This window comes from Cervus canadensis, chromosome 19, assembly GCF_019320065.1.
Source record: "Cervus canadensis isolate Bull #8, Minnesota chromosome 19, ASM1932006v1, whole genome shotgun sequence".
NCBI lineage: Eukaryota > Metazoa > Chordata > Mammalia > Artiodactyla > Cervidae > Cervus > Cervus canadensis.
In genome coordinates this window covers 9,176,653-9,198,354 of record NC_057404.1, presented here as the reverse complement: position 1 = coordinate 9,198,354, position 21,702 = coordinate 9,176,653, and the positions used below count along the sequence as shown (strand labels likewise).

General features: G+C 44.3%; 2 protein-coding genes and 1 pseudogene across 7 annotated transcripts in view; 2 read left to right on the top strand and 1 right to left on the bottom strand.

Moving 5' to 3' along the window:
• The window catches only part of LOC122422015, a 72,752-nt gene extending 59,062 nt beyond the window's left edge, over positions 1-13,690 (bottom strand). The window contains exons 1-4 of the mRNA XM_043438188.1: positions 13,684-13,690; positions 13,382-13,523; positions 5,161-5,240; positions 3,802-4,098 (exon numbers count right to left, since the gene is read on the bottom strand). Coding sequence (XP_043294123.1) covers positions 3,802-4,098; positions 5,161-5,240; positions 13,382-13,523; positions 13,684-13,690 — 526 coding nt within the window. The remainder of the gene's footprint in view (positions 1-3,801; positions 4,099-5,160; positions 5,241-13,381; positions 13,524-13,683) is intronic.
• Positions 1-20,096, top strand: part of C19H4orf19 (chromosome 19 C4orf19 homolog) — a 79,057-nt gene extending 58,961 nt beyond the window's left edge. For 5 of the 6 annotated variants that reach the window (XM_043438732.1, XM_043438730.1, XM_043438728.1 and 2 more), the window contains 2 exons: positions 17,110-17,163; positions 18,348-20,096. In XM_043438732.1, coding sequence (XP_043294667.1) covers positions 17,132-17,163; positions 18,348-19,281 — 966 coding nt within the window. In that variant the 5' untranslated portion in view covers positions 17,110-17,131 and the 3' untranslated portion in view covers positions 19,282-20,096. Of the gene's footprint in view, positions 1-13,370; positions 13,498-17,109; positions 17,164-18,347 lie in introns of those variants that run through there. The other variant, XM_043438733.1, reaches the window with a different exon arrangement.
• LOC122422014 lies at positions 16,167-16,796 on the top strand (annotated as a pseudogene).
• Positions 20,097-21,702: the final 1,606 nt, after the last annotated feature.

Below are 21,702 nucleotides of genomic sequence, written 5' to 3'. Positions count from 1 at the left end.
AGCCCATGAACTGCAGCACGCCAGGCCTCCCTGTCCATCACCAACTCCCGTGATGGAGACTCATGTCCATTGAGTCAGTGATGCCATCCAACCATCTCATCCTCTGTCGTCCCCTGCTCCTCCCACCTTCAGTCTTTCCCAGCATCAGGGTCTTTTATAGTGAGTCAGTTCTTCGCATCAGGTGGCCAAAGTATTGGAGTTTCAGCTTCAGCATCAGTCCTTCCAATGAATATTCAGGACTGATTTCCTTTAGGATGAAGAGTTTTAGGCAGGGGGACTGATAGATTCAGGTTTGTGGCCTAGAAAGATCCCATGACTTCCATGTGGCAAATGTCTTAGAAGACACAGGGGGATGCGTGGACAAAAGGATTTGCAATCACTCAGGTAAAAAGAAGTGATAATGTCTTAGGACAGGGCAGGGGCGGTGCACATGGAGAGAGAAGAGTGGGCTCAGAGAGAGTGTCGGAGGTCGCCTTCCCCCGGAATGTGGTCTGGACCCCCACCAACCCCTTTATCTGCTCACTCTCAGCCACAAGTCTTCTCCAGTCTCTTCCCAGGATTACTTGGGCACTTGCTGCCTTATAGAACACAATACATGACATACTTTGTTTCATTTTAATATTTATTATTTCTTTCTCTATCTGGCTGCATCGGGTCTTGGTTGCATCACTCGAAATCTTCATTGTGTCATGCAGGACCTTTCGTTGCGGTGCACAGTATCAGTAGTTACAGCACTCCGGCTCCAGAGATCACGGGCTTCCGCGGTTGCAGCACATGGGCTCTCTAGTTGCAGCCAGCAGGCTTAGTCAGTCTGTAGCACGTGGGATCTTAGTTCCCAACCAAGGAGCAAACCTGCATCCCCTGCATTGCCAGGCAGATAAGTAACCACTGTACCACCAGGAAAGTCCCCATCTTTAAAATGCATACTTTTTGCACTCCCTCAGTCATGTATTTATGCATCTGTCTTCATTGCTAGACTGTGAATTCTTTTCAGCTCCCTGGAACTGAATTTGGTACTTGCACAAAATGGGTGCTCAGGAAATATTTGATGCGTGAATAAGTGGTGAACCCTTTAACATACAGCAGAGATCTCTGCCTCTGGTGTCCTAGTTACTAGCAGAGTGTTTTATCCTCAGATTTTCAAGGATATTCGAAGCCTCAGGACCATGCTTATTCTTTCAAGTAAAACTCTTTTTACTATACTTCAAAGAAATAATGGACAGGAGTTTGAGCAAACTCTAGAAGACAGTGAAGGACAGGGAAGCCTGGTGTGCTGCAGTCCATGGGGTCATAAAGAGCGACTGAACAAGGAAAGGAACATCAGCGTCCAAATTCTGCACATGCAGTGTCCTCTACAAACACGGGAGAGTCTGCTTTTTCCTGTCCTCTGACCAGTCCATACTTCCCACCTTGAGTGGGAAGCCTGTATATTGTATATACAGCGGTTGTGTAGTGGGATGTTCTTTAAGAGTCGCTGAAGTTTGGGCATCTAGAATACTGGGAATTATCCATAACTAGTCCATTCCAAACATCCAGCCTTGAGCTGTGCTTGCTTTTAAAGGCATCATTATTAGTAGCTTTACAAGACTGTAACATATAAACTTCTGTCCACATCGCCGCCTCTGCAACTTCTTCATTTCCAGAACTTCACTTTTCTAAATGCTTCAGGTATCTTCCAGACTCCCCCCACCTTCCAGATAAGGCTACTTACCAATGTTAGTGACATACCCTGCGTTGGAGACATGCCTGATTCTCGCGGGGGTCCAGGGAGGATTGGGTCAGAACATCACCCATTTCTGTTCACAGTGTCTAAAAGTCACTTGGCCAGGGTTAAAAAATTTTCTCATAGACGATGGCCATGAAGGTGAGAGCAGCCCACATCTGTTAAGAACCTGCTACTTGCTAGTCACACTCTGACAGGTCCGTCATATGTGTAAGCCATGTGGTTCTCAGAGGAACCCTTCACAATTCGGTGTCACTGTTTCCCTATCTAGTGGCTGGCAAAGCTGAGACTCTGAGAGGTCAAGCTACTCAAGGTCATCCAGCTTAGGACAGGCCAATCCAGATTTTGACTCCAGAGCCCACTCCCTTAATTACGATAGACAGACTGTCTTCTATCTACTGGGTCTTAAAATTCTTCATCCTCTTCTTCTAGAACCAGATATGATTTTATACATATTCCTTCTGTTGAGGTGGCTATAAACATGAAATCAATTACGAACTAATCCAAGGGTATCTCTGATGTGTTTAAGAAGATACCCTACTAAAGATTGGTGATGCTGAGCTTCCTATATAACTTGAATCAAAGTCAAGAGGACCAGCCCAACAAGCTGAGTTGAGATGAGTCATGTCAGATGATACTGTGATTGTGGGTGGTCAAGAGTGTGATGGGAGGGGGGGCCACTGAATCCCACATGAAAAAGACATAGAACTGCACGTGTTAAGTGAAAACACATCATCTTCACTTCAAATTTTAAAAATCATCTCAAATTGTATTATCTGAAGAGTCTCCAATGTGTACTTGTTCATACTCTTAGAAACTAAAAGCCACCCAAAAGGTGATGGCCTGCCCCCGTCTCCAGTTGAGCCCGAGTCTTTGTGCTGTGATCATTATCCCTGAACACATGTGGTTTGGTTTGGTTTGGTTTCCAGTGAGATGGTCTATTAGTTCATCAGTGAGCAAGATTCTACCCAAATAGCAGAATTCAGGGTAAACATCCAATCCCATATCATTGATGATAGTCTGTCGTGTTAAGGGAGATTGTGTATGTGATCCCTGGGTTAGGAAGATCCTCTGGGGTAGGAAATGACCTCCCACTCCAGCACTCTTGCCTGGGAAATTCCTCGGACAGAGGAACCTGGTGGGCTACAGTCCATGAGGTTGCAAAGAATCAGACACAACTGAGCATGCACGCGCGTATATGTGATTAGCCGAGCTCTCTGTAACGTCTCTTCCACTTCAGAGCTGTCTGTGGTCATTTGCAAGACTTCCTCAAAACATTTCAAAAGCAACTGATAAGTGAATGGTGATATCTGGATTCCTAACTCTAAGAGTTTTAGATATGGTCTTCAACTGTTGAATTAGAGACTCCCTGAAGGATTTGGGGTGTATTAAAAGTAAACTTCCTGCCACTACATTGATAATGGGGAATGGATTAATAGCACCCACATGAATAATAGAGAATGCCCTTCATATTTCAGCAGACATAAGGGACACCTAAACTTATTTATTAACCACAGTCACCCATATGTGTTAATGATGTTGAGTATTTTCATGAGATTACTGAAAATAGTGTGAAGGTCCATATGTTCCCTATACTTTCTCCAGTGGCAGTTTTAGAATATCTATATACTAGAAGGGTTTCAGAGCTTAGAAGGGAAGACAGGAGACTTGTCTAGAAGTTGTTTTGCACAGTAAACAGACTGATCTGGGGTGGGAAAGGCAAGAGAAATTGATGGAGACGATGGAGGGGCTAAAGTTGCTTCCCCAGCCACCACTGACACCCACCATGACGTGTCCTACATCAGGCGTGCAGCAATTAGCAACACGTATGTCAGACAATACCCATCTGTACAGAGTCCAACACTCTTGTTGTATATTACTTAATAACTAGCTAGGAAGCCTTTGGTCAGGATATTATTTGTCGTCGGGAAGGTCCCGTCAAGAATGAGAACTCTAGCTTTCAAACAGAAGGACGTTATAGTCAGTGGGTTATGTGGGTATTGGAAGATCTGGGAAACCAAATGAGATGCTGAGGTAAACACAGAGATGGTCAAGGCAGGAGGACATTACCATCCTACGGGGAGGCACAGAACCAGATGGGGCAGTGGCCGGAGCATGGATGCGCCATGCTTCTGGCTGACACCGTAGGGGGTGGGGCTCTTGCCCATCTCCTGCTATGGAGGAGAGCTGGCCACTACCAGGATGAACAGGACGCTGTCCAAAGCAGAGAGACAAAGGGAACCGTACCCTGACTTCCCTCATCCTCTCCTTCTCGTCTTCCACCAGTACCTTCCACTGGTGGGACCCACCCAGGTCCAGACAGGGGTTCCTCAGCATTAGGGTGCCCTGAGCAGGCAAGGGAGGCAGGGGCCGGTCTAGGAGCAGACAGGCAGTGGACCAGCCCAACGCTGGCATTGTTTCAACTATCAGTTGGGTTTGTTTCAACTATTCCTCAATTAGTAAATGTTTAGGTTGTCCAAACTGATCCCTTTATTATTGGACACTTGGTTTATTTTCACTTTCTCCTGTTATAACACCCACAGAGAAGGATAGAAGAAGATAAATTAAAAATTGTTACAAAGCAAATTCTGAAAAACAGAATCTTTGGAAACTTAACAGGCTTGTAAAGTTGCACCCATTGGCAATGGAATTGGAAGCAATGACTACTGGTATTAGTTTCTGAACAACATAAAATTATGTTTTGGCCGACTCAGTTTGGGCCATGCCATCTGTCACCAAAAGGGGCCAGTGGTAATGGTAACCACCTCACTTTTGCCAGAAATTCCCCAAGCCACAGAGTTCTTAGAGTGTTAGGCCTCTCCCTTTAAGTAGAGCTCACCTAGACCAACCAGTAACATTGGCAAAACAAAGACTCCTTCCGCCTTTATTTCCTTAAGACCATAAAGCTGCAGTTCTCAGTTCTCAGCGTGTGGTCCTTGGACAGCAGTGCTGGCACCACCTGGGAGCTTGTTGGAAATGCAGGTTATCGGGCCCCACACAGACCCAGGAGGATGCCTTACGGCCCCGGGGCCCTCTGCCTCGCAATGAGTCCACCAGGATCCCACCCCGTCACCGGCCCACCTTGGTTCAGTAATGAATTGCACCCCACCTGACCTAAATAGGAGCCTACTCCCAGGAATTTACAGTCCAGACGATAGGGGAACCCGCTTCTCAAACTTTTCCCCTAAAACCTTTCTCCCCAGGGGTACAGGAAAAAGGACCTGGTCTAGAGGGCTGACCACAAGTTACCAACAGAACTTGTAATTTTCTGCATACCTTTGTTTAATTCTAATAATTGAGGCACATTTTGCCTTTTCAAACACAATATTCTAAATTTCTTTTAAATATAAAATAATGGGCTTCTTCCCCCCAAACTTTCAAATTGGGCCAAATTTATTTTATAGCTTATCTTTACCTCCCAGAATATGGTCATGTACCCTCATCCAGAAGATGGGGCCCCAAGACCAGCTCACACCACGGGCAGCCCACAGGGTCTGGGGCGAGCACAAGGATGGCCCTGGGGAAGGAATGGTGAGGCGGACAGGTCCAGCTGCAGCAGATCTAACCCAGGGGAGGAAGTGAACCCCTCCACACCCTATCCTGCCTCCCCTAGTCCCTTCCACAAAACTTTCATCCAGGCATCAGATCCCATTTGTGGGAAGAAAGGTGTCTATAGATTTGCAGGAGTCTTTTGACCCATCCATGGTGTGACCAGGCTACAGAGTAAATCCCATGCCCAGCCAGAGCTGGAGGAAACTCTGCCATAAGGTGGTACCATGACTACCAGAACTTAACACAATAATTATCTGAATATTTACCAAATCACCTACTCCGTAACTTTGCCACACAGCAAAGCACCTACACTGTGCCCTGATTCTCCTGTATTTGAGGCCTTTCCCATACTAAGTCCCTCCCTTGAAATTAAATAACCAATATATACTGCCATCTGGCGGCGATTAGATGAAACCACATGTAAGAAATATATTATTCAGTCCCTACTTGGTGGTAGGCACCTTGCAACCCCACGGACTGCAACACACTAGGCTTCCTTGTCCTTCACTATCTCCCAGAATCTCTCAAACTCATGTCCATTGAGTCGGTGATGCCATCCAACCATCTTATCCCCTGTCGTCCCCTTCTCTCCCTGCCCTCAGTCTTTCCCAGCATCAGGGTCTTTTTCCAATGCATTTGCTCTTCCCATCAGGTGGCCAAAGTATTGGAGCTTCAGCTTCGGCATCAGTACTTCCAGTTAGTATTCAGAGTTGATTTCCTTTTTAATGCCCGGTATAGATTTGTCATAACTTTTCTTCCAAGGAGCAAGTGTCTTTTACTTTAATGGCTGCAGTCACCATTCTCAGTGATTTTTGAGTCCAAGAAGATAAAATCTGTATCTGTTTCCAATTTTTCCCACCTATTTGCCATGAAGTGATGGGACTGGATGCCATGATCTTAGTTTTTTGAATGTTGAGTTTTAAGCCAATTTTTTTTGCTGTCCTCTTTCACCTTCATCAGAGGCTCTTTAGTTCCTCTTCACTCTCTGCAATTAGAGTGGTGTCATCTGCCTATGTGAGGTTGTTGGTATTTCTCCCTGCAATCTTGATTCCAGCTTGTGAGTCATTCAGCCTGGTGTTTCACATGATGTACTCTGCATAGAAGTTAAGTAAGCAGGGTGACAATATACAGCCTTGATGTACTCCTTTCCCAATTTGGAATCAGTTCATTGTTCCATGTCTGGTTCTAATTGTTACTTCTTGTTCTGCATACACGTTTCTCAGGAGACAGGTAAGGTGGTCTGGTATTCCCGTCTCTTTAAGAATTTTCCACAGTTTATTGCCATCCACACAGTGAAAGGCTTTAGCATAGTCAATGAAGCAGGAGATTTTTTTTGGAATTCCCTTGCTCTTTCTATTATCTAGTGGATGTTGGCAATTTGATCTCTGGTTCTTCTGCTTTTTCTAAATCCAACTTACACATCTGGAAGTCCTCAATTCATGTACTGCTGAAGCCTAGCTTAAAAAATTTTGAGCATAATCTTTCTGGCATGTGAAATGAGTGCAATTGTACAGTAATTTGAACATTCTTTAACATTGCCCTTCTTTGGGATTGGAATGAAAACTGACATTTTCTAATCCTGTGGCCACTGCTGAGTTTTCCAAATTTGCTGATGTAATGAGTGCAACACTTTAACACCATCATCTTTTAGGATTTGAAATAGCTCAGCTACAATTCCATCACTTCCACTAGCTTTGTTCGCAGTAATGCTTCCTAAGACCCACTTGACTTCGCACTCCAGGATGTCTAGCTCTAGGTGAGTAACCACACCATCATGGTTATTCGGGTCATTAAGACCTTTTTTGTATAGTTTTTCTGTATATTTCTACCACCTCTTCTTAATCTTTTCTGCTTCTGTTAGGTCCATACCGTTTCTGTCCTTTATTGTGCCCATCCTTGCATGAAATGACCCCTGGGTATCTCTGATTGTCTTGACAAGATCTCTAGTCTTTCCCATTCTGTTGTCTTCCTCTGTTTCCTTGCACTGTTCACTTAAGACTTTCTTAACTCTCCTTGCTCTTCTATCAGAACCCAGATCAAGAGGGTCCAGTTCCCTTTTGCAAAACATACTGAATCACAAGCTGCTTCTTATTGTGAAATTCTGTGGACTCAGAAAAGAACAGAACCTAGTGAGAGGTATTATGGTATTATATTAATATCATAGGAAAGATATAACATATAAATATTATATAGTTGACGTATAATCAGGAAATCTTAATAATGAAAACAGTAACAGCCGCATTAACAATAGGTACACGGTGCCTGTGTGTGCTAAGTCGCTTCCGTCGCATACGGCCCTGCGACCCCATGGACTGCTGCCCCCCAGGCTCCTCCGTCCACGGGATTCTCAGGCAAGAACGCTGGCGTGGGTTGCCACGCCCTCTTCCAGGGTGTCTTCTTGTCCCAGGGATTGAACCCAAGCTTCTTGTGTCTTCTGAATTGGCAGGTGGCTTCTTTATGACTAGGGCCACCTGGGAACCACTCCCTAGTTTATATGTCCATTTACTTATCCGTAAAATACTGGCTTCCAACCTCTGTACACAGTTGGTAGGAATGTAATGATGCAGCCACTATGGAAACCAGTATGGAAGATCTTCAGAAAACTAAAAATAGACTACATATGACTCAGCAATTCCATTCCAAGGTATATATCCCCACCCCCCCCACCAAAAAAAAGCAAAACTAAAATGCTAACACCAAAAGATCCAGGTACCCCATGTTCATAGCAACACTGTTCATAGAAGCCAAGATATGGAAGTGACCTCAGTGTCCATAAACAGATGAATGGATAATGAAGGTGTGATATATGTAATATAATGGAATATGATTCAGCCATAAAAACGAATTAAATTGTGCCATTTACAACAACGTGGATGACATTTAGTGAAAGAAGTCAGACAGAGAAAGACAAATACTGAATGATTTTATTCATATGTAGAGTCCAAAAAATGAAACAAAAGAATATAGCAGAACAGAAACAGACTCACAGATACAGAAAACAAGCTAGTGGTGTTAACAGTGGGGAGCAGGAGGAGAGGAGGGGCCAGACAGCGGTATGTGATTAAAACTATTATGTATAAACTAGATAAGCAACATGAACATATTGTACAGCCCAGGGAAATGTAACCAGTATTTTGTGATAATTTTAAATAATTTACAAAATACTGAATCACTGTGCTATACACCTGAAACTAATATAATATTGTAAATCAACTATTGTTCAGTTAAAACAATAATAGAGATTTTTCTGGCAATCCAGTGATTATGACTCTCTGCTTTTACTGCCATGGCCCACGTTCATTCCATGGTCGGGAAACAAGATCCTTCAAGCCCATGGTGCAGCCAATAATAAACAAACAAACAAATAAAATACTGGCTTCTTCCTTAAAGGGTTATTGTGAAGTTGAAGTGAATACATGAACATTTTTAAAACAGTACTTGATGCATACTAAACAATAGAATGTTAAGTATTTATAATCATAAATAAGCCCTGGCAGGGTGTCAGACATAATAAATGCCATACATACTTTTATCTCACTCATTTTTGAAACAATCCTGGTAAACAGGAATTGTTACCATTCCTATTTTGCTGATTAGACAGGTAAAGTTTGCAGAGGCTAAGAAATTTGCGTAGAGGTCACAAAGCTAATAAGTGGTGGAGGCAGTGTTGGAACCCAAACTCAGACCCTAAATTACTCATGTAACCATGGTGCTGAATTGCTGATATGATGGATTTTCTCAAAAAGCTTACAGATTCCATCCTGCCTCACACATACCCCAGCCCACACACACACACACACACACACACACACACACACACACACACACACACACACACACACACACACACACACACACACACACACACACACACACACACACACTTACGCACTTCCCCAGCCCATTCCAGTGAAGAGGTCCAGCACATACCTCCTTGTCCTCCTGACCTGAGTCCTCGCCCTTTCCAAGGAGGTTGCAGTTACACATACTCTGTCTCAAGGCTCCAGGGCATTGATCAGCTGTGTGTATGTGGGGGGGCAGGGGGGTGGGTGTGTGTGTACACTCAGTCACTTAGTATTTTCTGGCAAAGAAGCCAAGGAGACCTCTTCAAAGAGCTGCAGACCTGAGGGAATGAGATGAGAACTTGGGGCCTGAAGGGAGGAAACAGGAAGAGAAGGTTGTGCATTCAGTTAGGATCATGGGTTTAGGTGAGTGTGGACTTGGGACCCAAACACCCCCATCGGTACCGGGATGGGGTAATTCACAAACCACTGTGCAGGGCTCCCGCCTGCAGAAGGGGCCTATCGGTGCCTGCCTTCTCTGGGTGTTCAGTGCTAACCGTGTGTGAGCCAAGTCAGGGAGAGGTCAATGAGTTGAGGACACTTCCTTCTCCGATTCACCACCTCGATTGTTCAGTTTGGAAGAGACCTTTGATGTCAGGGACTCACTGGGGAGATAAAGAACCTGAGGGATCAAGAGATTACACCACTTTCCCACATCTGCATAGTTGATGATGAAGCTACTGCTGGAAGATGGATTTCTTATACCCAGCTTGGACTTTGCCTGGTTGAGTTCACAAACACCAGCCCCACCTGACGATGTTAGTTTGGGGCACAAAACCCTTCCTGACAATTAGGACTGCCATGACAATTGTTTTTCCCAAAGTTCCACAAAACATAAATTCTATTGGTTATTAATATCTTTTATGGCAGCGGAGGGGGAAGTTCTGTGGTCAAATAATCTTGGGAAATACTGAGTTAAGCAGGGTGAAATCATTCTTTTTCATAATTGTGAATGTGTTCATCTTTAATCTCTGCTGTTCCCATTCTCAAACCTGTTTGAGGGAACTCTTTCACAGGAGTGGGGGACGGACATTTGAACACACCTCTGCACAGGTATCCCGTCAAGCCCAGTTCTAGGTGCTGCTGACTCGTATATGGTAGCACATTGACTACAAGGAGTGCATCAAATGGACTGTTTGATGGTGCTGATAGTAAAGTCTTATAGTCCTTCTCCAAAATTATTGAAGCTCAGCCTCTTTAGGAGAAAAGGAAACACCAAAAAATTTTGTCCCAGAGAGTTTGCAAAGCCTGCTCAGAAAGGAGAATATGGTTCTGCTGAAGAAACAGATTGAATAGTAGTCAAGAATTATCTTCTTGTCCTTTTTCCACCATAAATTCAATACCATCTATGAAGCTGGGCAGGCAGTCTTTTAATTTCTTTTGTAAGGCACCTCGTGATTTCTTCAATGCCTGGTAGTTATTTTTATCCATTCCTCTTGAGTCTTAAGAGGTCAGTACCCAGAAGTGACTCACTAAACATTTTTCAGCTTCACCTGCTAGCCAGGTTAAGATGAAATCCTGGACTGTTTTCTAAACATTGGCAGCTTGGTTTATCACAACAGAGTTGAAATTTAAGTGTTTGGTTTTACTGTGTCTCTTCCAAGCACTTCAACTTCTATCAACTCAAACCGCTTGCCAGCAGCTGCTATGAAAGCCCATTGACTAGAGTTCTTGAAGCAGGACACCCTTAACCCTTGGAGTTACATGAACTGTAATTCCCAAGCTGGGAAGGGGAACCACGGTCCCCCCTATCTCTCTTAGCTCATACCATGCACTTGACTTTTGATTTTGGACTATCAGGTAGAGTGAGATTTGATTGTGGAAAATGGTAGACCTTCTACTGGAATAATTTATAAAATCTCATACTCACCATTCATTCCTTCACTTCTGTCACTCACCAGTCATCCCTTTATTTGAATAAGAGATGTGACATGCTCCATGCAGGTAGATGCTGGCCTAGGTTAGGCAGGCAGCTGACAAACACCAAAGCCCTAGACAAACACCAAATCCCCTCTGAGGTGCCCAAGGACAGGAAACATCTTTGCTTTCAGAGTTCTAGTGTCTGGGGCTGGCTATTGAGGAAAGGTCTTCAGTACATACACAGAATGACAGCTAAATCCAGAAAGTTTGATGGGCTTTCCATGAGCTCCTTTCCAAGACCTTTCCCCATGTGCTTCTTTAGAGGGAATGGCTTAATAACAATGGTTTTCTGTAGGTATTAGGTCCTAGCCCAGGAACAAGCAGAACAGAAACTGACATCAGATTAGTGCCTTTTTTTTTTTTTTTCCTTTTAACTTCTGAAGTTGACAAAGCAGACAATGAAAAGTTGCAAGGAAAATACAGAGGACCCTCAGTTACTTGGAGTCCCCAAATGTTAACCTTTACTACATTTGCTTTATTCTTCTTTCTCTATACACACATACACACACATTTTTTTCCCTGAACTATTTTAATAAGTTACAGATACCACCATGTCCCTCTACTGCTAAATACTTCACTGTGAAATACTTCCTAAGAAAAAGGGCATGCTCTCATATAGCCCTAGTACAATGATCAAAAGCAGGACATTAGCACCGATTTAATACTACTACCTAATCTACAGGCCTTATTCAGATTTCACCGGTTGTGTCAATAATGACCTGTTACCAAAAGATCAAGCATTGCATTCGTTGTCATGTCTCTTTTGTCTTCTTTAATCTGTAATAGTTCTGCAGCCTGTCTTTGTTTTTTTTTTCCTAAAGTTGCATTTTTTAAAGAGTACAGACCAGTTGTTTGGCAGAATACCCCTTAAGCTGTGTTTGACTGATGTTGCCTCCTGCTTCGATCCAGATTATACTCTTTGACAGAAAAATCACAGAAGTGATGCCAAGTTTTCAGTGCACCACCTCGGAGGGTATTGACTAGTCTCACAGTGTTACCCTTACTCACAGTATTACCCTTGGTTATTTGATTTTGGTGCTGTGACCCAGGTTTCTCCACTGTAAGGATACTATTTTACCCCACGCATATAATAGGGGAGCTATTGGGGCTGGCCAAACAAGTTCATTGGTATGATGTTATGAGAAACCTAAGCAAACTTTTTGGCCAGTGGCAATACTTGGGATTAAATATCCCGTTCTCTTCAGGTTTCTACCCACTAGTCTAAACATCTGTTGATGATTCTTGCTTGAGTCAGTGATCACTGTGATGGTTGTCTAATGGTGATTTCTATAATTCTGTTTGTTAGCAGGCTTTCTACTTGTAAGTCAGAGCTCTCCCTTTTTTAGATTTATATCCTGAGGATTCACAGATGCTTGTTTTATTCAGTGTATTATACTCCTTTATGTTTGTGCTTACTGTGATGCTCCCGTCATTCCAGCTTTGGCCAGTAGGACGCCTACAAGCGGGTCCTGGGTCAGTCTGACCTGTGCGTGTCATTCTTTAAGATCGTCACTATTCAAAGGCAGCCCTTTCCAGCTGAGTTGAGCCTTTTTCTATATTCCTTGCCTTCCTGATGAATGCTCAGTTAATTTCTCTGCCTGGTTGCACAACTCCTGTGCCCCTTACCCTCCCACCCCTGGCCTCCTCATTTCTCCCCACCTCCATCACCAACCCCCTTGTGAAACCAGATTTTCCAGCAAGAACACTTGACTAGTAACTGATGGGGTCTCAGCATGACCGTCTTCAAATACAGGACTCTTTAATTTCAACAGTAACCACAGGACAAGAGTCAGCCTCCAACACAGGACTCCAGGAGGGCCAGGTGCTGAAGGTGGACATTAGGTGGACACACCATCCTAATGGTGTTTGCGTTTCTCCTATGGAAACCAGATGACGGCTGCTTTGCGCTTTGCTTCTGTTGCTCTTTTATACTCCAAAGACAAAGCAAGTTCTGATTCTGCTCCATAATAAAGGGCACTGGACAACTGAGCTCTCACCTCTGACCCAGCTGTTGTCACAGTGACGGGGAAGGGACAGAAGACAAACTGCCCGTTTTGAACTCAGTCTTACTTCAAAAGAGCATTCTTTTTTTTCCCCCATTTCCATGGGAAATGGACATGGACTATTTCATTTTTGCCACCTGGAAATGGGAGACCTCAGTAAAAGCAAGATATAGGGGTGGGAGTGACACATGAAAAGAGAAATAAATCAGATTTGATGTTAGGCATCATCATATGTGGATGACTCATTGTAGACACAGGCAGGCAGGGGTGGGTGTACATGCAGTAGTCCCCACCCTTTTGGTCAGCAGTCACTCAACCCTGGGCCTTAGCGCCTGTCTCACCGAGAGGAGGAATGTCGCCAGGGAAGGAAGCAATGGGAGCCAGGGCGGGACCCCTGGCCAGGAAGAGGCACTGGCCGGGGAGAGGCGCAGAGCATGGCCCTCGGGTACAGGACAAGGTCTGTGGGAAACCCGAGGGCGCCCCCTACAGGGAGGCAGGGGGAGCGGGAGGGGGCTGGGGAGGAGCATCCAAACAAGGGAAAACAAGGTGTTGCTCGAGACCAGCCTCTTGTTCTTTTCTTCTGTTGAGAAGGAAACCTTCCCCACCTACAACCCTTGAACCCATGATCCTAAAGTTGACCTACCTGGCATTTTTCAATGATTCAGACCTCACAGTTGCTTCAATTACATTACTATGACCACGGTCTGCCCTCTCTCAAACACTTCAAAGCCCTTTTTCTTTTTTTTCTTTTCTTTGACTTTTTCTTGCCTCCTATCCTCTTGACTTAAAAAACAGATTCCAAGATAAACAAAGATACTGCCAGCGTGGAAAGGGGCCAGATTTTAGAGTAGGTTGTGGAGATGGAGGGAGGGGAGGAGCTGAGGGTGGGGAAGAGGGGGCACATGGGGCTCTTGAACCAGTTTATCAAGTTGACATATGAACTAGTCACAGAAAATGGACAGAAGTGGGGAGCGGAGGCTGGAAACAGAACCCTGGGCTTGGGAAGTGGAGTAATTCCGTTGAGAGTGCTTGGCAAAAGGAAAAGGTTGTATGCATGCTGCTGGCTAGGCCCGCTGTGATTTCTCTCTCCTGGAAGTCTTGTCACCTGGGGTATGTGTCTTTCAGTGGGTGCCACAGCTGATAGAAATACACCATTTGGTCCTTATTCTGGAAACAGGTATAACTTGGTACTGTTAATGCTCTCGTTTGTATGCATATGTCATGGCAACTAGAGTACTTCTTCCTTAGGTGAAAAGCTACTTTTCTTTTTTTAAACATGCTGTATCCAGACAGAGCTGAGTAATAAGTATATGCTATTATGAATGTTAACTCATATAATCCCCAACAATGCTATGTAGTAGACACATCATTATCCCCATATACAGATGAAATAGCTGAGGCCCAGAGTCACAGAGCAGAGCTGGGGCCAGAACCAGACCATCCAGACAGTCTTCTCATGTCAAATCTGTAATCACATGGACACAGACTTTTTTTTTCTTTTTTTTTGGTCATATGCGGTAGCAGTCACAAGTTTCAGAGATTAGGATGTGGATGCTGGATATCTTTGGGGAAGGAGGTGGTGTAAAACTACTTCCCCCTAGATTTATCAACCAGCTAATCTATACCTCTTAAATGGTATTGGTCATTTTCTCTGTGGTTAGAGGCTTATGAGGTAGAATCCTGGGAAATCCATTCATGACTGAAAGAAGGAAGGAGAGGGAACAGAGAAGGCAGTGACATGATTCCTGAGACTTCCCTGAAGTCCGGTGGCTGAGACACCAGGCCGGCTTCCACTGCAGGGGGCACAGGTTTGATCCCTGGTCAAGGAACTAAGATCCTGCATGCCGAGTGGCAAGGTCCCAAAATAGAGAAAAAAACCCAAAACCACAAAATAAAAACAATAAGTGATCCCTCTCTCTCTCTAGCACGCGCATCTTACAGAGACAAAGGGACTGGGGCTTTCAATTCTGTCATTGGCTTGTCTTCTTCAAGTTGGTAACTGCTAGACATGGAGGATGACTTAAAGATTCTTCCATGCTAGTTTCTAGGATTTTCAGGGAAAAGACCAGAACAGCGTGGTTGGTTTTTACATGAAGAGAAGGTTTCATTCAAAGGCAATCTTGAGGGAAAAAATGTAACTTGGGAACAGGCAGAAGACAGAGGGCAGGTGGGAAATAAAAGAAGCACAGACTTAACTCCATCTTCCACCAGGAAGCCCAAAGGGGTGTGCCTTTGAACTGCCAGACAGTGGAGTCCATGCCTTGTGATGGGAAAGGCAAAAAGGAGCAGTTTAGCCCACATAAAGTGTGCAATGATGACTCGCCTGTAACCTCCTTGGGTCTGTAACATGGAGCATGGATCTGTAACCGGGATCAACTGCCCTATCGTGATGTCCTCTAGTGCTGTGCTGAGTCGCTTTGGTGGTGTTCTACTCTTTGCAACCCCATGGACCATAGCCCCCCAGGCTCCTCTGTCCGTGGGATTCTCCAGGCAAGAATACTGGAGTGGGTTGCCATGCCCTCCTCCAGGGGATCTTCCTGACCCAGGGGATCGAACCCACATCTCTTACATCTCCTGCATTGGTAGGCTGGTTCTTTACCACCTGGGAAGCCCAGGACATCCTCTCTAGTACTGAAGCCCCTGGGCAAAGAAGCCTCTCTGCTCCCTTATTCCGCCTGCTGCCGCACCGGGGCTTAACACCCTGGTTAGGTCCAAGTCCCATGGAGAAGGCAATGGAAGAAGACACACAGGTCCTTTTCAATTCCACCTTTCTCTCTCTGGCATTGGTCAACCTGTTTTTCCTCATTTACAAAGTGGAGATGACATATATAACTCCCAGAGTCAGGGAAATGTCTGGCCCAGAGACAAGTGGCAATGAATGTTTGCGAGTACTGAATCGGTGATTTTAGATATGTGAAGGTATTCCAGGTAACCAGTGCCTTCCCTGCTCACATGGTATCCTTTTCCAAAGACTGTAACTCTACTGACTTTGAGGATCTAGGAAAGAAAAAGCAAAAAATTCCTATTGAAATCTCAGTCAGCTGCCCGGGCCCAGCCCAGACTGCAAGTACCTGCAGCTAGCCGTCTCCACTCTCAGCCAGAGCGGAGCTGAAGTCTCTGGCCAGGATGGGGCCGCCGAGCAAAGCCCGCGTGCTGGAGGTGCCTGCCCGCCTGCAGATGTGCTCCGTCGTGTCCGACTCTGCGAGCCTATGGGCTACAGCCCGCCAGGCCCCTCTGTCCAGGGGATTCTCCAGGCAAGAATACTGGAGTGGGTTGCCATTTCGTCCAAGAGCAGATCTTCCCGACCTAGGGTCGGGGCTGCCATCTCCTGCATTGACAGATGGATTCCTTACCACTGAGCCACCTGGGAAGCCTCTGTGAAGGTTCAGCTTCCCTGATATCTTAAACAGCTCTCAGCCCTGAGACCATTACCTGGTTCCCCCGGCTCATAGGTTCAGAGTGGCTTTGATTATTGCCTTTCCTTGGTGTATTTTGAGTACTTGGCTACCTTACAGTTTGTCCATTCCTCCTGAAGAAAAAGGAAAGAAGGATAACTTGATTAATCTTAAAATACAAAAGGAAAATCCCAAAGTGGTGGGTGAAATAAACATTGAAGATTTTTGTCTTCCTAAAGCAGCTTATTGTAGGTGTTGGCGTTCTAAGACATTTTTTGCCTGTGATGCTTCACAAAATAAACACAGTGAATTGACAGGCTATGACATGGGTTCACTAATACTGAAGAAGAAGGAACTATAATAGTAATAAATTAGGATGGAATACAATTGTGTGCTATAAAATCTTACGACAGTATTTTTTCATTCTTTGTTTATAGAAGATCTTTCAAATGGTAGTCTTAATTATTGCTAGTAGTTGAATAATTATTTCTGTCCGTTTATTTTCTTGTTACACTACTGTTTATATTTGATACTTTATATATTGTTATTTATGTAGAATTAAATCATGCAGCTCCTTCATTCTGACTGCAAAGAAACCAATGTCTTCCTACAATGAAACCAACAATTATTAGAAAAAATAAAATGTCATTCACTCTTTTCTCTTTTTTTCCCAGATGATAACAAAAAATAATCCAGATGGGGTGCAGGTGCTGTAAAATGATACAAAGGTAAGGTTGAAAAAATGGAGACATTTGTGACTACCACAAAGGCACTGTTAAAAATCCTGCATGGATTCAATGCCATTTTCCAGCTTGGGGCATGACTAGCATTGCCAGGAAGTTAAGAGTTTGGAACCACATTAATATTATTTAAAAGAACACGGGGGCTGGATTTGTAAAAATTTTTTGTGCAGTGCTCCGAGCATGTTGGGAACACTCATTCTCTGAGGGTGAATTTGGTTTGGATTGAATTTACATTTCTCCAGAGAGTTTCAGTGTAAAGAAAAGCTTGGGTTTTAGAAGATGCCTGAAATGGTATCACTGAAAATAAATCACCCCAGTCATGTATGTGCTTTTAATTTTGTCCAGATTCTATTTCATAAAAATTTGGGCAACATGAATATAATTCTATATAAAATAAAGGAGGAAAATTAACTGATCATTTTGCTTCCATAACAAAACTATCTTTATTATGTTCTATTCCATATCTGTATCTATGTGTTATGCATAAATAGGTATCAATATATACATACACATATACATACCTACATACATATATCATTTTTGTCACTATAGTTATAATTTAATGTTAGGTGCCACTCAAAAGTATTTATTGTGAGTAACTTTCATGCTAGTCCAGACTTCATAATTGTTATGCCTGAAATGGCATCACTGAAAATAAATCACCCCAGTAATATTAATGACTACATAATATTCTGTTGAGGTGTCATGCCATCAGTTCTTAACCACTTATTTTCCTATTGTTGAACATTTGTTTTATTTGTTTACTTTTTGTTTGTTTTTAAATTTCATGACCCACTTTGTTCTTTACCTTCTTCCTGCCCTTTTTGCAACCCCTCCTTAAGATCTGTTTCCAGTTGGTAGACCACTTCTATACCAACTGTATCTATTTAATTGTTGCAGTTTGGTCACTAAGTCCTGTCGGACTCTTTGCCACCCCATGTACTGCATGATGCCAGGCTTCCCTGTCCTTCACTATCTCCCAGAGTCTGCTCAGATTCATGTCCAATATCTATTTAACTAGGCGCGCATATAGGCTTAAAAGAGTAACCATGGAAATGAAGTTAACCGGAACCACAGAGCAGCAGCCGAGCCTGCAGTAGAATATTAATAATGAAAGTTAGTTATTAATAAGGTTAATACTTGACTGATCTTCCTCCTTCTCATCCTAGCTATCTCTTCGATCCGGTTCACGTGCCCTCCTCTGGTTATGTTAACGAAGTAAACAGCTGCAAGTTAGATGAAGAGGACACTCTTAAATTGAAAGACAGACAGGGCAGCGAAATCCTGGTGCGCAAGGGCGACCCTCCGAACGAGGGCTCCAAAAGAACTGCAAGCGGGAGCGGAACAGCCGCTCCGCAGGAGCCGTGCGGGCCGCCCCAAGGACCACTCCTCTCGGGGAATGCGGTGGGGGGACCCTGTGCCGAGAAGACTAGCGGGGCCATCAATGGCCTCGGCCCCACCGCTGTCCTGCCGCTCACCGCTGAGCCGGGGCCCCCTCAGGGGGACAGGGACTCCTGGGCCAGTGCTGCAAACAAAGGTCACCCGACCCAGCCCTTCCTTGAAGGAGGGAGTGCCCGGGAGCTGGACTGCATGCAGCGGGCCTCGGGAGAGACGCAGGTCATCGGGAATGGGGGCTCCGGCGCGCCATCCATGGCCGGGTTTGCTGCCTGGGAAGTCCCAGCCCATGTCCTCCAGACACCCACCCCGGACTACCCTCAGCTTTGGGGCTCAGCTGAAGACAACGCTGATCACGTTGATCACCAAGAGAAGGGCCGTCTTTTCAAGATCCACTCTGAGAAGGAGCCCCAGGAGGGTGGTCACGCCCCGGCAGGGGAGTGTGGTGTGAATATGCCCTTCTCCGTGAAGAGAAGCTGGGATTCATTAAACGAGGCCGTGACAACCGAACTCCCAAGTGTCTACTTCGACAAAGACGATCTTGCTCAGGATGTGCCTGTGGTCGATTCGAGAAACGGGTGGGGGGAGGCCCCTGGCTCCGCCGGAGACGGGAGCTGGGAGACGGCGGATGAGGACGCGGAGGTGGCCGAAGCCCTCGCGGCCTTAGAAGCAGCTACTGCCGGGGAAGAGGTGGATGAAGCCGAGTAGGGGAGGGGATTCTCCAGGCAAATAAGCTAGTGACGATCTGGTCACACGGGGCTGGGTTTGCTCCTAAAACCCAGAGCTGATAAATGCAGCATATATGGCTGCAACCTTACAGGGGGTTGACACCCAGCGCCAGTTCTGATGGATGTGAGCATCAGTGCTACGCTGGTTGTTCACTATGGAGAGTACCACCGTCTAGATGGGCTAAAACTCAAGATAAGAGACTAAGTCAGAGTGGACCACTGTGCTGGTGTCCACAGAACATGCAGACCGTAAACACCCTGCTGGCCAACGCGCACAACTCCTGCAGAACGTATGGTGCAGGTATTCTTGAGAACGCCCTGGAATCCCAGCGCTTAATCCCAGGGGCAGAGATTCACAAGACATTCTGTTTGAGTGTAAAATTCCTTACCTTGCTTTTTGAGAGCCAAACATTATACCCAGTCAGGGAAAGGTAACTACCCCCACTTAAAGTGCCTAATGTACCCCCCAGAGCATGGCTTACCTTCAGGGACAATCATCCAGGGAACCGATCACTAACCACTTGTTGGACAGAGTGGAGCTTGGCAGCTTTCAGGGTGGAGCAGGAACCGCCTGTAAACAAATGGTTAGTCATTAGCTGTGATATCAGGCCACCTTGACCTTAACTTTTTTACATTATTACTTTTTCATCTCCTTTGGGTTTGGGGAGTTTGGTCAGAAGAATTCTTTAAACTGCTTGTGTCAAATTCAGGTTTTTAAGTTCGTGAGATTTGGAACAGCAAAGAGATAGACGGAGTGTTTTGTGCCATGTAATGTCTGATTGTGATTAAACAATAGTGACATTTGTGTCTGTGTGTCTTAACTCAATAGTGCTTCTAATTTTCCCAGACTGAGCATTAATGACCCCTGATGTTTCTTTCAATTTAAAGAGATAGACTATTAAATTACAGCTGAAGGGGAGACTAGGTTGATTTGCCAAGAATGACTTTGACTCTGTCCCTGGATGTCAAACCCTTGAGGCCATGACTACCTGTGCAGCCCTTACTTTAAGGATGAATAGCCCTGCCTGGGTTTCAGCCATTTTGACATGCTCAATGGAGAATTTAGGGGATGGTCAAGACTATTTAGAAAAATGTAAATATGGAGGATTCCTTACTATGGTGTTTCATAACACAAACTCTGAAATCTTGACTCACTTTGCTTGGATTTCCAGCTTTGTAACCTGGGACAGGTAGTATATCCTTTCTATTTGCCCATCAGTTAAGTGACAATAATAATCATATATATTTATAGAGATTGTCATAATGTCATTGCTCCATTTGGTTATTATTTAACATAAAACCTGAGCCTAACAGGCACATTCCCCTGTATTTGCTTGATAACAAGCCATGTCTGCATACAATGTCACTCAGAGCTTTTAAAGACTAAGCTGTTGGCATTGCTAATTGCATTGTAGATGTGTTTGCTATTGTATTTAGTACACCAAATGCTTGATGTTTCAAAGTGGTGCCTTCAACAGTTTCCCAAGTGTCTCTGCTGTGATTAGGTCCAGCTGTATATGATAAATGTCTTATAAAAATAGAGATTTACTTATCTCTTATGTAAAAGAAATCTGGAGATAGAAATCCAGGCTGGCAGAGAACTCCATGCTATCAGTGACTTGTGTTCCTTCTGTCATCTGGCTTACTTCTCAAGATAACTGCCTGGTCCACAGTGACTGCTGGGGCTCCAGTCATTACATTTGCTTTCCATTTGGAAAAAAAAAAAATAACAGGGCAGAAGATCTCACTCCCTCTCTAGTAAGGACCTTCTAGAGGTGTAATTCAGCCTTCCACTTTTACCTCATTGACCAACATTGGGTTACTTGGACACATTCAACTGCCAGAGAGGCTGGGGAAACTTACCTTTCTAGCTATGAGCATGGCTTTCCCAAATAAGTTCAGGATTCAGTTACTGAGAAGGGAGAGAATGGACATTGAGTTTTGAGATTGTCTGTTTACAATCTCTGCCACATCAGATCCTCAAAACACAAAAGCCTGGTCCTCAAAACACAAAGAGCCAATTTGCAAGAGATTGAAAGATAATTTTCATTTAGTGTGACACAGAAAAGGTCTAAACCTTTGGTCCAAGGGGAAAGGAGAAATGGACAGCTGCATACCAACTTCCCACTGATATCCCCAAAACAGAAGGATGAAAAAAAGAGAAAAATCTGACAAGGAAAAGGTAAGATGAGGTATTTCTGCAAATAAGTCTTTTTTCTGGGCACAGAAACACATTTCTGTGTTTACATTTACATGTGGACCAAATTTTACATTTTAGGACTGCTGCAGAGTTCATCATGATTAATAGCTCTAAAGTTTTTAAGATTCTTTTTATGTGAATAACTGCTTCAAAAAGGTTAACAGAGGACCAAGAACTTCAAGTGCTTTTTTAAAAGCAGCT